Source organism: Phocoena phocoena, chromosome 2 (assembly GCF_963924675.1).
Source record: "Phocoena phocoena chromosome 2, mPhoPho1.1, whole genome shotgun sequence".
Taxonomy (NCBI): Eukaryota; Metazoa; Chordata; class Mammalia; order Artiodactyla; family Phocoenidae; genus Phocoena; species Phocoena phocoena.
Window position 1 is genome coordinate 48,983,080 of NC_089220.1, and position 16,148 is coordinate 48,999,227.

The 16,148-nt window shown below is 43.5% G+C and overlaps 1 protein-coding gene across 20 annotated transcripts in view; it reads left to right on the plus strand.

Moving 5' to 3' along the window:
• The first annotated feature begins 4,039 nt into the window (after positions 1 to 4,039).
• TRIM9 (tripartite motif containing 9) overlaps positions 4,040 to 16,148 on the plus strand; it is a 110,966-nt gene continuing 98,857 nt past the window's right edge. For 19 of the 20 annotated variants that reach the window (XM_065872664.1, XM_065872669.1, XM_065872666.1 and 16 more), the window contains exon 1: positions 4,208 to 5,029. In XM_065872664.1, coding sequence (XP_065728736.1) covers positions 4,208 to 5,029 — 822 coding nt within the window. Of the gene's footprint in view, positions 5,030 to 16,148 lie in introns of all 20 variants that reach the window. The other variant, XM_065872676.1, reaches the window with a different exon arrangement.

Consider the following 16,148-nt stretch of genomic DNA (forward strand, 5'->3'; position numbering starts at 1 on the left):
ATATTGCCAAATACTGCAACATGAGGGGAAAATATAAAATATTTTAGAGAAACAAATTCAAGAAAATGCTAAACTATCAGAGAAGGTAAGCAGAATAAGCATAGAAGTTAAAAAAAGATCATTTGGTTTACAAGCAGCTCATGCAGCTCAATAACAAAAAAACAAACAACCCGATCCAAAAATAGGCAGAAGACCTAAATAGACATTTCTCCAAAGAAGATATACAGATTGCCAACAAACACATGAAATGATGCTCAACATCATTAATCATTAGAGAAATGCAAATCAAAACTACAATGAGATATCATCTCACACTGGTCAGTATGGCCATCATCAAAAAATCTAGAAACAATAAATGCTGGAGAGGGTGTGTAGAAAAGGGAACACTCTTGCACTCTTGGTGGGAATGTAAATTGATACAGCCACTATGGAGAACAGTATGGAGGTTCCTTAAAAAACTACAAATAGGGCTTCCCTGGTGGCACAGTGGTTGAGAGTCCGCCTGCCGACGCAGGGGACATGGGTTCATACCCCGGTCCGCGAAGATCCCACATGCCGCGGAGCAGCTGGGCCCATGAGCCATGGCCGCTGAGCCTGCCCATCCAGAGCCTGTGCTCCGCGAGGGAAGAGGCCACAGCAGTGAGGGGCCTATGTACCGCAAAAAAAAAAAAAAACTACAAATAGAACTACCATATGACCCAGCAATCCCACTACTGGGCATATACCCTGAGAAAACCATAATTCAAAAAGAGTCATGTACCAAAATGTTCATTGCAGCTCTATTTACAATAGCCAGGACATGGAAGCAACCTAAGTGTCCATCAATAGATGAATGGATAAAGAAGATGTGGCACATATATACAATGGAATATTATTCAGACATAAAAAGAAACGAAATTGAGTTATTTGTAGTAAGGTGGATAGACCTAGAGTCTGTCATACAGAGTGAAGTAAGTCAGAAGAAGAAAAACAAATACCGTATGCTAACACATATATATGGAATCTAAGAAAAAAAAAAATGTCATGAAGAACCTAGGGGTAAGACAGGAATAAAGACACAGACCTACTAGAGCATGGACTTGAGGATATGGGGAGGGGGAAGGGTAAGCTGTGACAAAGTGAGAGAGTGGCATGGACATATATACACTACCAAACGTAAAATAGGTAGCTAGTGGGAAGCAGTCACATAGCACAGGGAGATCAGCTTGGTGGTTTGTGACCACCTAGAGGGGTGGGAGGGAGGGAGACGCAAGAGGGAAGAGATATGGGAACATATGTATATGTATAACTGATTCACTTTCTTATAAAGCAGAAACTAACACACCATTGTAAAGCAATTATACTCCAATAAAGATGTTAAAAAAAAAAAAAGATCATTTGGGGTATTTATCACACACAAAGCCTAACAGAGAGTAGAGCTCAGCAGTTGTTGAATGAATGAATGAACAAAGAAAGAAAGAAGTCCCAGCCTCACCAATATTTGACCTTCAGAACTTTGCTTATCCTCAGTTTACTCATCTTTAAAATGGGGATAATTATACTCATCTCTTCTTATTATTACAGAGATTGAACTAGGTATGCATGTAAATAAATTAACTTATGTCCTGGAACAGTGTGAACACTAAACAAATGATACTCATTTAAATCTCCTGTTTGATTTAGCTAATCCTGACCAAATAGATTTAACAAATCATCTCAATATATTTCATATTTCATGGATTTCATATATATCTGTCACAGGTCTAGAGACTGGGAAGTACAAGGTCAAGGTGTTGGCAAATTTGGTAACTGGTGAAGATCCTCACAATGGTGGTCTTCTCATGGTAACCTCACATGATGGAGGGGGCAAGGGAGATTTCTTGGGCTACTTTTATAAGAGCACTAATCCCATTCATGAAGGCTCTGCCAAGGGCCACAGCTCCTGATACCATCACCTTGGGAGTTAGGATTTCAAGATAGGAATTTTGGGGCGACACTTTCAATCCATAGCAGATGTTATACTGTGATAAGCAAAGTTCAAACTCATAAAAAGAGTAACAGCTGCACACCTTGAAATGTCCAAAGCACTGGCTCAAGGCTACTACAATCAGCCAAATGCATATAAAAGTCATTTGAAGGATTGTAAATTATGAGTGGTACTGACGCTCCTTTCTAACTATTTATTAATTATTAACTACTTGTTATTAGCAAATTATCTTGGGACCTATAAATTAGATGTATCCTGCAAATAGATAATGTTCCAACCTCGAAGAAGTTCAATGTTTATAAACAGAGTACATATGCCTTTGGATGCTCTGGACTCAACTAGTTAAAAGCTAGGTTAAAAATAAATCACATAGAAATCAACTATACTCCAATATATATTTTTTTAATATCACATAGCATTTGTAATTAACATAACTTAAAAAACAATGAAAAATTTTTCCCCAAATAATGATCACGTGCTGTTTTTACTGCAGTTGAAGGTGGGAAAGATAACCAGATAACCTAGTTTACGGACTATTTCTCCAAGGGCAGGGTTATAAAAAGTCCTTTTTTTTTTCTGCACAGTAGAGTGATTTAAGTGAGCTGCATATAATCAAGTTATCTCTTTTTTGGAAGGCGGAAAATTAGAAGATTTGTTAAAACTTGGAAAGAAATTTTGTCATTTACTTCATGAAACACTCAGCAAAACAGCCATGTGCAACTTCAGATAAGTTATTACCTCAGAATATCACTAAGTCACTTAACATAAATATGAGTTTTTTGTTTTTTGGATTTTCTTGTTCGCCATCATCAAATCAACAGTTCTGCAGGCAAGGGGCAGGACCAATTATCTCCAGCGATGTTTGGGGAGAGGGAGAAGAATGGAGCTTAATATATGAGGACTAACACTAGAACTAGGCCCCCACCATCACCATCACCTCTCGCACTTCACTAGAAGAAACAGAAAGAATCCATCATTCTGGAAGCTGTGGTAGATGCTCGGGCCACATAAGATTGAATAAAGCTATTTGGAGTCACACACTGAGACTCGACAGTGACACAGTGATTCATCTACAGAGCTAGTTTACTAAACTACGGGCACTCAGAAATAAGCAACGCATTCCTGCCTCAACTGAACCAAAGGTTCTACTGGCCTTGTGAAAGCTTAGCCAGGTGCTGAGAGCTCCGGTGAGAGGACAGCTTTGGGGGGAGGAGGACTGAAGAGGGGACAGAAGCTCTTTTACATGAAGAGGGGATATAGAGACACGTTCACACCGCAAGGTAAGAAGCCTCTGGGCCAAGCCTGAATTGAAAGCGTGAAATGAAGGGGGCATAGATTTTAACTAATATATTGAGCCTTTACGTGGGTCGCGTAGTTTAAATCTCACAGCAACACTAGGAAATCGATACTGTCAATCCCCTTTTAGACACCAGGAACAGGGAGAAAAAGAAGCAAGAAGCCTGTTGCCAGGCCTGCGCCGTCAGACCCCCGGGATGCAGGAGCGCAGGGGCCGGCTTTCGCGAGTTCCTGAGCGGGAGAATGGCCCGGCTCGGGTACAGAAACCTAGGCCTGGGTGAGGCGCCAGCAGCGGAAGAAGGTGGGGTCTCCCGCGCGGCGCAGCACTGGCGAGCGGAGATCGGCGCGGAGACTACAGCTGCAAGCCAAACGCAGACTTCGGCGCCAGGCACCAGCCCCTCTACCAGCCCCCTCGCAGCGCGGAGGGGTTTCTCACGCCCCGCTCTTGGGCGACTGAGCCGGAGGTCGGAAGGAAGCGGGGCGAGGGATGAGTCATCCCGCCTAATCCCTCCTTCCCGGTCCCCTCGCCTCCGCACGCCGGCCCCCTCCCGAGATTATGCAGCCCGAAACGAAGACTCCCCTCATCCTCAGAATCCTCCACCAAACCCCCCGTGGCCTGCGGAGGAGAGGAGAAGGACGGGGCGTGTGGCCAATGAGAGCTTTGCTCTCTCGCCCGCCGTCCAATAAGCCGCTGCTTACAGGCTGGGGCGGGACTAGAGGGGCAGGAGGGGGCGGTCCCGGGTTGGCGCTCGGCGCCGCGGTTCGGTGGCTCACAGAGAGAGCGCCTCACGGGGAGTCGGCGCCTAAGCGACGCGGGAAGGCGCCACTGCCAACGCCACCGCCGCCGCTGCTGGCCAAGGTGCTGGACACGACAGGCCGGCCGGCCACCTCGTCAGTTCAGGATCCAGTTGCAGCCGCCGCTGCTTCGCTCCCAGCCAGGTCCCCATGGAAGAGATGGAAGAAGAGTTAAAATGCCCCGTGTGCGGCTCCTTCTATCGGGAGCCCATCATCCTGCCTTGCTCTCACAATATATGTCAGGCGTGCGCCCGCAACATCCTGGTGCAGACCCCGGAGTCGGAGTCGCCCCAGAGCCGACGGGCCTCGGGCTCCGGGGTCTCCGACTATGATTATCTGGACCTTGACAAGATGAGCCTGTACAGCGAGGCGGACAGCGGCTATGGCTCCTACGGGGGGTTCGCCAGCGCCCCCACTACCCCGTGCCAGAAGTCCCCCAACGGCGTACGTGTGTTCCCCCCGGCTATGCCGCCACCGGCCACACACCTGTCACCGGCCTTGGCCTCGGTGCCCCGCAACTCCTGTATCACCTGCCCCCAGTGCCACCGCAGCCTCATCCTGGATGACCGGGGGCTCCGCGGCTTCCCCAAGAACCGCGTCCTGGAAGGGGTAATTGACCGCTACCAGCAGAGCAAAGCGGCGGCCCTTAAGTGCCAGCTTTGCGAGAAGGCACCCAAGGAGGCCACCGTCATGTGCGAACAGTGCGATGTCTTCTACTGTGATCCGTGCCGCCTGCGCTGCCACCCGCCCCGGGGGCCCCTAGCCAAGCACCGCCTGGTGCCCCCGGCCCAGGGCCGCGTGAGCCGGCGGCTGAGCCCGAGAAAGGTCTCCACCTGCACAGACCACGAGCTGGAGAACCACAGCATGTACTGCGTGCAGTGCAAGATGCCCGTGTGCTACCAGTGCTTGGAGGAGGGCAAACACTCCAGCCACGAAGTCAAGGCTCTGGGAGCCATGTGGAAACTGCACAAGGTGAGTCCTAAGAAAACCCACCCCTAACTCCCCGCGCCTCCGATCCTCCGGTTTTGCAGCAGACGGTCCCCCTCTTCTACGCACAGAGCCTCCCAACTGGGGCGCAATGCAGGTGCCTCCAATATCTGCTTCCCCCGTCTGGTGCATTGCAGGAAGCGCAGGGGACCGTAAACGGCGCACAGGGGAGTTGAACCTCTCCAGAGAGTTGAACCTCTCCAGAGAGTTGTTTCGGGGATGCGTAGAGCGGGTCTCCCGGTGCACGCTGCCTGCGAGCCAGGCTTAGGGCGCCCCCTCCCCGCCGCGGACGTGCAGCTCTCGGCGGCCACCAGCGTGCGGGAAGGCGATGAGTAGCTGGGCCGATCCGCGACTGTGCTCAGGGCCGCCAGGGAAGCTCCAGGGCAGAGCCGGTTGTGGGGCTCCGGCCGTGGTCCCCGGGGAGGAGGTGGGCGCGGCTGGACGGCGCGGACCGCTGGGTGCTGGAGCTGCTGGATAGGCTGGAGCCTGGATTCTCAGAGGGGGCGGGGAACACGCCGCGAGCTGAATGCTGATAAGTCGGCGCTGGCCCAAGCCCAGCGGCAGCGCAGTAAGGATGCGGGTCCGGGTGCTTTGCGCACAGAGGTGTGCGAATGTGGAGTGGGGTGGAGAAAAAGAAAGAAAGAAAGAAAAAAAAAAAATCCTGTAGTCGCCATGGCAACACGGCCTGAAGGCTGCGGCCCTGACCCTCGCGGAGGGGATCTGGGCTGGAGTAGCAGGACTGGAGGTTTCTGCGCGTTCGCGGCCTGAAAGCTAGGCAGGTGCATCTCCCAGTCTCCCAGTGTAACCCCCTCCTATCGATCACCCACACACCTATTTGTCCAGAGTCCAACCCTTTTCCTCACAGTCAGTAGTTGTCTGTGAAAATTTGGGGACACCTGTTACCAAATTTATCTTTCTGATGTCATTTGATAGTACCTCCGCCAAAGCTAGCCTCCGGAACAGGGCCTTTAACGACTTGTTAGGTGATGCCACTCCTCTGTTCAAAATCCTCCAACTGCCCCCCGCGTTTCTTAGATGGTCCTTAGGGTAGTCCACCAGGACCTCACATGACCTGTTCCCACTTGGCCTCATCGCCCTCATTTCCTCCCATTCCCTCTGCTTCAGCCACGCAGTCCCTCTTGCTGTTCCTCCACCAACACCAGGCCCCTTCTGAACCCGGGGCCTTTGCATTTGATGTTCCTTCAGCCTGCATCTCAACAGTTCACTCTCTTGCCTCCTTCAGATCATTATTCAGATGTCACCCTTGCAGTGAGACCTTTCTGAACCCCTTGGTTCCCTCCCCGCTTTATTTTCCTCAGTAGTACTTACCACTAACTGGGATGCTATACATTTTAACTATCATGTTACTTTTGTATTTATCTATTGCCCTCCCGCACAACATACACAAACAAAATAGGCTTCGTGAGGAAAGAGATCTTTATAATGTTATTGCCCACACTGCTTAGGAGGAAGGGAACCACTTTTGAGGAGATGTACATGAATTGGACTTTTACTTTTTAAATAATCGACTTAGTTGGGTGTGCAAAGGGCAAGGCAGGGGTTCAGGACTCTTGTAGGGAGGTTTTCTTCACATCATTGCGTTGCAAGCCCCAGGATGAGGCAGGGCAGTAGAGATGGTGTTCAGGCATCAGCTCTGCCCCACTCAGGGTTTCCTGGCATTCCTTGGAGACTAGAAAGGCTAGCCTTTGAGAGAGGCCTTGGGGTTAAGGAGGAGAACATTGATATTTTATTTGCAGCAAGAAAAAATAAAATAAAATAAAACATCACCATATTCAGCCATCTGGGAGCTCAACTCAATACTGAATGGGATCCATGTTTACAGTCATTTATGCTCTCACATATAGTCTATTAAACTGTATTAGTACTGATGGAGAGACTTAATTCAGCACAAATTTGAGCTCCCCTCCTAGGTACATGCCACTATTTTTTAAACACTTCAATTTGTTTAAATGATGTTTAATTTTGAAAGTTTTCAGAACTTTAGTTCATGGCCAATTTTTTCTTCATATTATGATTTCACTCTTAAACTGCTAACTATAGCCTATGTTAAATTGCCCTACAAAACTCTCCTTGGAACTAAGAAACTAATCACCTGTCTGGAAAAAGAACTTAGAGGCACATGCTAATTAGGATGGTCAAACCACTGCATTATTCTTCTATGAAGAAGAGCCTATACTTTATCCATTAAGACCAAAGGCAGCCTTTAAATCTCCGCCAAGCCCCATGTAGATTTGAAATGTTAAACCATTTGTTTTATCGGTAATGGACATTGTGAGTAGACACTGTGGTGTGGACAGGGTTGAAATTTGGATGTCTGCTAAAAAAGAATAATGTAAAGCCCTTCAGACATGACATAAGTAGGCTAGGAAGGGAATATTGGTTCATTTTTTAAAAAGACCATTTCTTCTCTGATCTTTTGCACATTTTTTCAAAAGAGTAAATAGTTATATTTTTGTTCAGTCAATATCAAGATTATTAAACTGCCAATAAATATAAGGCAGAAGGATGACAGATTTTAACATTTACTTATCATCTGTTAGATGAACAACAAACATTATTCCCCCACCTTAACTCCTTAATAAGGTAATGTGATAATGTGCGATTTTCTCCTATGTCTATTTATCTTCCATCCTCACAAAAAGCTTATGGGCCAGAGTTTCTATGTCCTTCAAAACATAGGAGAGCAAAGAATTACACTAAGTAGTTCTCCCAAAGTTGGGCAGTTAGTTATCCACACAAGTTATCACCAGACCTGAAAGTTTTCATTAATATTTAGTCATTTCCAGGGATAAAGAAAACCCTGTAAATAACTGTTTCCCTCAGAAAGTCATCATCTTACACATTTAAGACAAAATGGCTGAAGTTTATCTTTTAAATGGTATTAAAAACAACTAGTTGAAATTCATTAGTTGTCAATTGACTAAATTTAAATACGTTTCAGATATAGATGGCCTTCAAAATCCATGAAAAATGATGCAGGAAGTGGCCTTATAGGGCAAATATCTGGTGACACTTTTTATTTAGTATCAGCACTTGCTCTATTCCTTATCAAACTTGGGTTGGTATAAAGAATTGCTACTCACACAAAAAAAGATTTTGTAGACATTTTCATATAGGCAATTGGAAACATTATTATTACTTTGTAATTTTGGCAATTCATATTTCTAAATCTAACATTATCCTTGAATTCTTGGTGTATTTTATCCATCACTGAATCAGTAATACATTTGTAACCGTTCCTTTGTGTTTGTACTGTTGAGCAAGAATTTTCTTTTCCTTTGTACTCTAAACACTGACTATTCATTCTGAATCTTGTCTCAAATGTTATTTCTCTATTACCTTCTTTTTTTTAAACAAAGATTTGCAAGTTAAACATTTTAAAATAAATCATCAGTTATTATGGTTTCACCTTCGAAGACTTCTGGAAAAAATACCTGCTTTGTAGTATGGTGGCATCTCATCAAAAATTTGTGTAGTAAATGTGTTATTTAATGTAACCAAAGTGGTGTTCAGTTTTATATATATATATATATATATATATATAAAATATATATTATAATTATATATTATGTTATTATATATATTATTATAATATATTACATATATTATAATATATGTAATATATATCAGCAGTAAATACAATATAATCTAGATGTCTGTATGGTAAATGTAACAGGTAACATATGTTCATGTTTTTAACTTCTTAAAAATTTACTTTTAGTATAATCAGAACGTTCTGTGAGCACTGTAAATATTCTTACAGGTATTAAGGAGAATGTTGAATTCAGAAGAATGAATTGTTCCTCTTTGTGCTGAGGCAGAAATAGAAAGAACTAGATGAGGTTCTGGGTTCCAGACCAGATGCTGCCACTTACTCGCTGGTAATTTTAAGCAAGTCTATAACCTCTCTGTGCTTCCTACACACAGGATGTAAAGCACCTAAAACTATATTTGTGAAAATATTTTGAAAAAGTAATTTAGATGTTTATAACTTACTAATTTCAGTTGGCAAAATAGAAAGTTTTTGCATAAAACGGAAGTTACTGTCTCACTAGTCAACAGTTACTGCATAAAAATCTCATCCCCCAATTTGGGATAATTTGCTTGCTCCTTACAGAGCACAAGGTGCCATACAAAGGCTACTCTTAAAGGTGGCCTAAAAGAGTGAGCCAGATCCTCATGCGTCCTTGGAGAATAGTCAGTTGAATTAACCCCAAGGAACAAGGACACACACAAAGATTTTTTTGTTTTTTTGTTTTTTTGCGGTACGCAGGCCTCTCACTGTTGTGGCCTCTCCCATTGCGGAGCACAGGCTCTGGACACGCAGGCTCAGTGGCCATGGCTCACGGGCCTAGCCGCTCCGCGGCATGTGGGATCTTCCTGGACCGGGGCATGAACCCGCGTCCCCTGCATCAGCAGGCGGACTCTCAACCACTGCGCCACCAGGGAAGCCCTTATTTGTATATTAAACAAAGGTATTTTGTTTTTCAATTACAAAGCTAAAATGATAACTGATATGATTCAGTTTTGAAGATATTATCACTTTTGAAGCAGCAGAAATTTTTCTTCCTGTATATACCATGAAAAGATGCTATTAACTGGAATTTCAGATCAACTCACAGTTTTCATAAAATTAGAGAAAACTGTCACAGCCATCTGTCATTGAGTAATAAATATAATGCACAGGCAAAAATTATCCTTACCATGAGTACAATAAATTGCACTTCTCTCACCTAAGCACCTTTCAAAGTGTGTGTATTCGTATAACTTAGTCTTGGCACAGAGGAGGCTAGAACCTATTGTATGATAAATGTTTAAGAAAAAATAGTTCTAAATAATATTGTTTTTTATCAGTTTTATCAGAGATTGTTGGTAGTAAGGAACAGAAACCCACTTAGGGGATCTCAGAGGATTTCATGGGAAATAAGATCAACTCACAAGGAGACTGGAACTGGAAATCTAGAGATTAAATTCACTTCTGTGTATCAGTCAGCTTGGACTAAGTTATGCTGCAGTAACAAACAATTTTTTTGTTTTAAAAAACAAAAAAATAATTTTTTAATTAAAAAATTAATTTTGTAAATTCTCAATGAATTACAACAATATCATATAATTTCTTACAATAATACCCACTGAAAGTCAGCTCTGGCCCTTCTCCACATCCTCCTTATTCTTGAACTTAGGCAGAAAGAGCATGTTTGGAACACACCAACCTTAGGGCAGAGAGAAGGGAGTAGAGCAGAACCACTCAATAGCACTTAAAGTTTCCACTCAGACATTGCATGTCTCTTCTGCTTACATTCCATTGGCTAAAACAAACCATGTGACCAAGACTGACATCGGTGCTACAGGAAATTCACTCTTCCAACAGAGAAAGGCACCGAGAAGAGCCTTGTAGAGGAGGACAGAGAATATTTTGAACAAATAATACAGTCTGGTGTATGCCTAACTCTCTCATGCCTGCTTCTCTCTCTGGATGGGCTTCGTTGGGCTGCACGAGGCCTGACATGACTCCTCCAGCCCCAGTGCACCATGACCTTTCTGTTCAAGTATCCACTCTCATCTAACGACTGTCTCTGTGTCTCTTAGGCCACATTTTGAAGTTTAGAGAAAGAGTGTGATTGGCCCAACTTGAGTCAGGGGTCTACTGATGACTGCCTAGGTCACAAGCCTACCCCTTTAGTGAGGTGTATGCAGAAGACTTGGGTGAGACAAGTGAGGCACTCACCTTGGGTGAAAAACATAAGGGGGTACCAAAAACTCAGTAATCAGGATAAAAAATATTGTAAGGCAATGTCTTAAAAAACAAAGATGAATACAAAAACTCCATGATGAGCAGAATATCAACATTTTAAATGTTGATCAGTAACAGTGCCATGCTAAAGCCATATTGGAGCCTGAGTCTGAAGGGAAAATCAGTAGTATTGATCCTATCTTTGTTTAAGATTTTGCTCTTCTGTTCATCATGTATTTTAGGGCATTCATTTTTATTTTTAAAAATATTCCATTAAAATATTAGTGTCGACTACTGAGGTTTTTTGGCACCCTTTTAAATTCTGCATCAAGGAGAGTGCCTTACTCCCCTCACCCTAGTCCTGGCCCTAATGAACAGACACTTGATACAAACCTGGCTCCTGGTTTCACTGTTCAGCTGGAGGAAAGCCCAGGGCAGAATGCCTTTGTGAGCAGCAGGGACAGGGAGGCACTGACCGGCGCCTCTTGTACAGTCTAAGAGGAAACCATTCTGAGTGCAGAAGAAAGCCTTTTTGCTCTCCCTGGATCTTCTGCATTTTAAATACAGCACTAATTTCTTGAGATGCTTCAAAAGTGGAGCAACAGGGGCTTCCCTGGTGGCGCAGTGGTTGAGAGTCCACCAGCTGATGCAGGGGACACGGGTTCGTGCCCCAGTCCGGGAAGATTCCACATGCCGCGGAGTGGCTAGGCCCGTGAGCCATGGCCCCTGAGCCTGCGCGTAAAAAAAAAAAAGTGGAGAAACAGAGTTGATGAAGAAAAAGAAGACAGAAGAGGGTAGAGAACACTGATAGCTATAGCTCAGTGCTTCCTCTCCCCAGTAATGCTCCACCACCAAGCAGCTTGTGTGGTTATTCCTACTGCTATTATATATTATGGTAAATGTGGCCACCTAAGAGCAAAGTGATCCCTCACTTGGCTTGTGTATGAGTGAAGGAAGGAGGACAGAAGGTGCCAAAACACAATTTTGCACTAACTTCAGGTGCCTCTTGAAAAGTATGTGATTGGGTTGGGAGTGGGGGGAATCATATAGTTTCATTTCAGTAATTCCATCTATTTGTTAGAAGAAAAGCGTGTATAGCAACCATAGAGTTTAGTGTTTTGTGTTGTTTATGTTTTGGTCTCATAACGGCAGTATTCTTCTTACTTAGTTAAGTGCTTCCCCACACCACCACATTCCTGCCTCTGCTCAGTCCTTGTGATTCTGGTGGGCTGCCAATCCAGTGCTCTGCCTTACCTGGCCAAGTGGGAGGACATGTGACATAGGCCTGACCAAGTGTCACACCCTATCCCACTGGCCAAAGTGATTAATTCAAAAAATGAGCACATGAAGAAAGCCAATCCAATCAGAGTCCTCTTCTGAGGTTTATAGATACTGAATCAGGGACAGAAGAGCATTGCTTTCCTCTGGGCTTGTTGCAGCTAGAATAAAAGCCAGAGGTGTCTGTGTCCCTGACTCTTCCTCTTCCTCTTCCATTAGTAGAAGAAAGTAAGGCAATCCCCAGAGTTACAGAGGTAAGAAACAGAGACTTCTGAGAACACTGTTGAGTCCCTGGAACCCTTCATAACCCCTTTCTACCCCCTCCTGCCTTTGCAGTTAAGTGAGTCAGCAAACCTCCCCCTCCTTTTTCTCTTTGGCTAGTTTGTATTGGTTTTCTGTCACTTTCAACTGAGATTTAGCACGTATAAACATTTGTATCTGAAGATACTAATTCTTATTCATTTTAAGTATTATCTGTAGAATACTATAGTTGGAAGGCTGCATTCTGATGCCATAAATACAAAAAAAGCAGTTTTGATTCAATGAAGCAGAAATTATATAATATTTAATCTAACTCTGTCTACTCGTTGACCACTGTGTAATCTTCACTAGTTTTTGGCTAGTCTCCTCTATTCTTATTGAGAGATTGCTTACAAAGAAGCCTCAGGGATTTTTTTTTTAACCAATTCTAAATTTCTTGGCATATATGGTGATGTTATGGTTAAGACCAACAGGCTGGACAGGGAGGTTCTGAAATCAAACTTCTGCCCAAAATCAATTTTGTTTTCAAAGGCAAGAAACTTCTGAAGACATGCATGTTGTTTTGACCCATTCTCTAGGTGGGAATTTTTTTAAGTGTATTCCCTCGAAGTTTCCATAATTAAATAAGTTTGAGACTCTCTACTCTACACATGCTCTTGGTGATCCACATTCTGCATTGTTATATCCATATACCGATCGATCCTGAAACAAAGAAACCTGCTTGGTTCAACCTAGAATTTTCCAAACTTATTTGACTTTGGAAACTCTTTTCTGTTTGTTCGTTTCCTTTTTTTTCAGCTTTATTGAGACGTTATTGATATATATATAAATTTAAGGTGTACAACATGATGATTTGATACATGTATATGCTGTAAAATGATTACCACAGTAAGATTAGTTAACACGTCCATCCCCTCGCATAATTATCATTCTTTTTTTAACTTTCAATATATAATACAGCATTTTGAATTATAGTCACCATGCTGTACGTTAAATCCCCATAACGTTTATCCTATAGCTGGACATTTGTACCCTTTAGCCAACATCTCTCCACTTCCCCCCACCCCCACCCCACCCCCAGCCCCTGGCAACCACCATTCTACTCTCTACTCCTTTGGGTTCAGATTTTTTAGATTCCACATATAAAGTGAGAACATACAGTATTTGTCTTTCTCTGTCTGACTTACTTTACTTAGCATAATACCTTTGAGGTCCATCCATATTGCCACAAATGGCAGGATTTCCTTCTTTTTATGACTGAATAATGTTCCATTGCATGTATGTGTGTAGGTGTGTGTGTGTGTGTGTGTATATATATATATATATATATATATATATATATATATATATACCACATTTTCTTTATCCATTCATCTGTGGATGGACACTTAGGTTGTGGAAGCTCTCTTTGCTTCCACACAAGTTTGGGAGACATCATTCTAGGCAATGACTAGCCAATAAGTCAGTAAGGAGGTCAGTGTTCTTAATTTCTTGTGTGTGCAGAGTAGACTACTCTAAAACTCCACCCTGTGGATAAATGTCCCTAATTAGCCTATCCTTAAATCTTATGTTAAATCTAAAATATTAAAAGTTAAATTTATATTATTCCTTAAATATTAAAGTCAAAGACAAAGAGGTAAAGCAATTATATAAATTTTGTAGTATGTATGTACATATATTTAATATATGTTGCTTCTCTTTCTATTATAAATAACTAAAAAATGATTTTGGACATCAGTAATACTAATGTAATATAATTAAAAATAACTGCTTTGATCTACTTCTGACTACTTTTACACTTTGTATACATGATGCCCAATGACTGGCTCGATTGAGTTTTTCATTAAATTGTGATAGAAATAGATTGTTTTAAACATTCTATAAAGCAAAAAAGGACAATTTTTTTTTTTTTTTTTTGCGCTACACGGGCCTCTCACTGTTGTGGCCTCGCCCGTTGCAGAGCACAGGCTCCGGACACGCAGGCTCAGCGGCCATGGCTCACAGGCCCAGCCGCTCCCAGCAGTATGTGGGATCTTCCCAGACTGGGGCACGAACCCATGTCCCCTGCATCGGCAGGCGGACTCTCAACCACTACTCCATCAGGGAAGCCCAAAAGGACAATATTGAAAGGTCAAAACTGGTGCTGCTCTTGTAACAACAGAGCAGAACAATGTGTGAAAGTTAAGAGTAGTACTTTGCCTGTTACATCCCAGCCTTTCTAATATTTTCATATTGACATTCAGGATCAATTTTTAACCTTGGAAAAGGAGTTACTATAAAATGGCCACCAGCAGAGAACCTAGATTATCAGAGACCATCTAGGTTTTGTCAACAGCATGTCTAATTCATCCCCTAAAACATCTCAAAGCCAAAAACCACTGTCCTGGGGTGTTCTCACAGCAGTTTTATCCCTAACCTGAAACTGGGCCCCTGTCTTAAACTGAGAACTATCTCAGAGTAAGATTACTAGGAAAAACCCAAGCGGAATGCACAGAAGGCACTTGACATCATTGTCAGGGAAATTTTCATTTCACTTCTGTTTGGCCCAGACTTTGCCATCTTTTTAACTTTTCTGGTTTATGTTGCAGATACAGCCATAGTCCCACCTGCCTGTCTAAGTTACCTCTTCCTTCTTGACCTTCATGGCCTTCCAGCTTCCCCACCAGCCCTCTCCTGGTCCACCAGGACTCCCTCCACCATTTTCTTAGACTAGACCTTCAAATCACCCCACTAAGCTTGCCAGGCCCAGCTCACAGGAGCCAGCCTCAATAGCCTTGCCCCAGAGCAGCATGCCCACCGGGAACCTGGGTGCAGCTCTGTGTTCCAGCAGAGCCTCTCCTGCACCAGCAGAACTCCCACCCCAGCTGGGTTTAATTACAGACACTTTTTTTCCTTAACTGTAGAAAGAGTTTTCTTCATTTTGACTGATTGATTTTAAGCTGAAAGAGCAAGAAAACTCATCTTGAATTTCTAGTCATGAATAAAGAAACATCACTGACTTTTCTGTTCTCAACACACCTGTCTCTAGAGACTCATCTACCCCATGGCTTCAACTCCCACTTGTACCTGCATGTCTGGAACAGAACCGGTCATTTCAGTGCCCTGCCCGTCCACAGTGTGGTCCCAAACTCTGTTCTACCTTCTGTGCGGCCCACCCACCAACCCCCGCAGAGCTCCCATCTTTGTGTTCTAACACTGAACATCCTCCCACTGTATTATAATGGCATATTTTAGAATCTCCCATTGGACCCTGATAACTCAAAGTCATAGACTTTTCTTATATATCTCTGTTTTCCCCCATTTCTGCACTCAGAAGATGTTTTAAAAAGGTTTGTTTAATAAAAAAAAGAATCAGTACGAAAAAGATTAATGATTAGCAACATATCCTAATATTTTGTTTCTCATACGAGCCTGACTGTAATAATTAGACTTGAAAACCTGTATTTCACACTTTTTGTTAAAAATGTACTGAACACTGGGACTTCCCCGGTGGTCCCGTGGTAAAGAGTCCGCCTTACAATGCAGGGGACATGGTCAGGGAGCTGGTCAGGGAGCTAAGATCCCACATGCCGCGGGGCAACTAAGCCCACGTGCCACAACTACTGAGGTCTTGCGCCTCAACTAGAGAGCCTGTGTGCCGCAAACTACAGAGCCCACGTGCTCTGGAACCTGCGTGCCACAACTAGAGAGAGAAAACCTGCAGGCCACAACTAGAGAGAAGCCTGCACGCCGCAATGAAGAGCCCGCGTGCCGCAGCTAAGACCCAATGCAGCCTAAAATAAAATAAATAATAAATAAATAAATTATTCT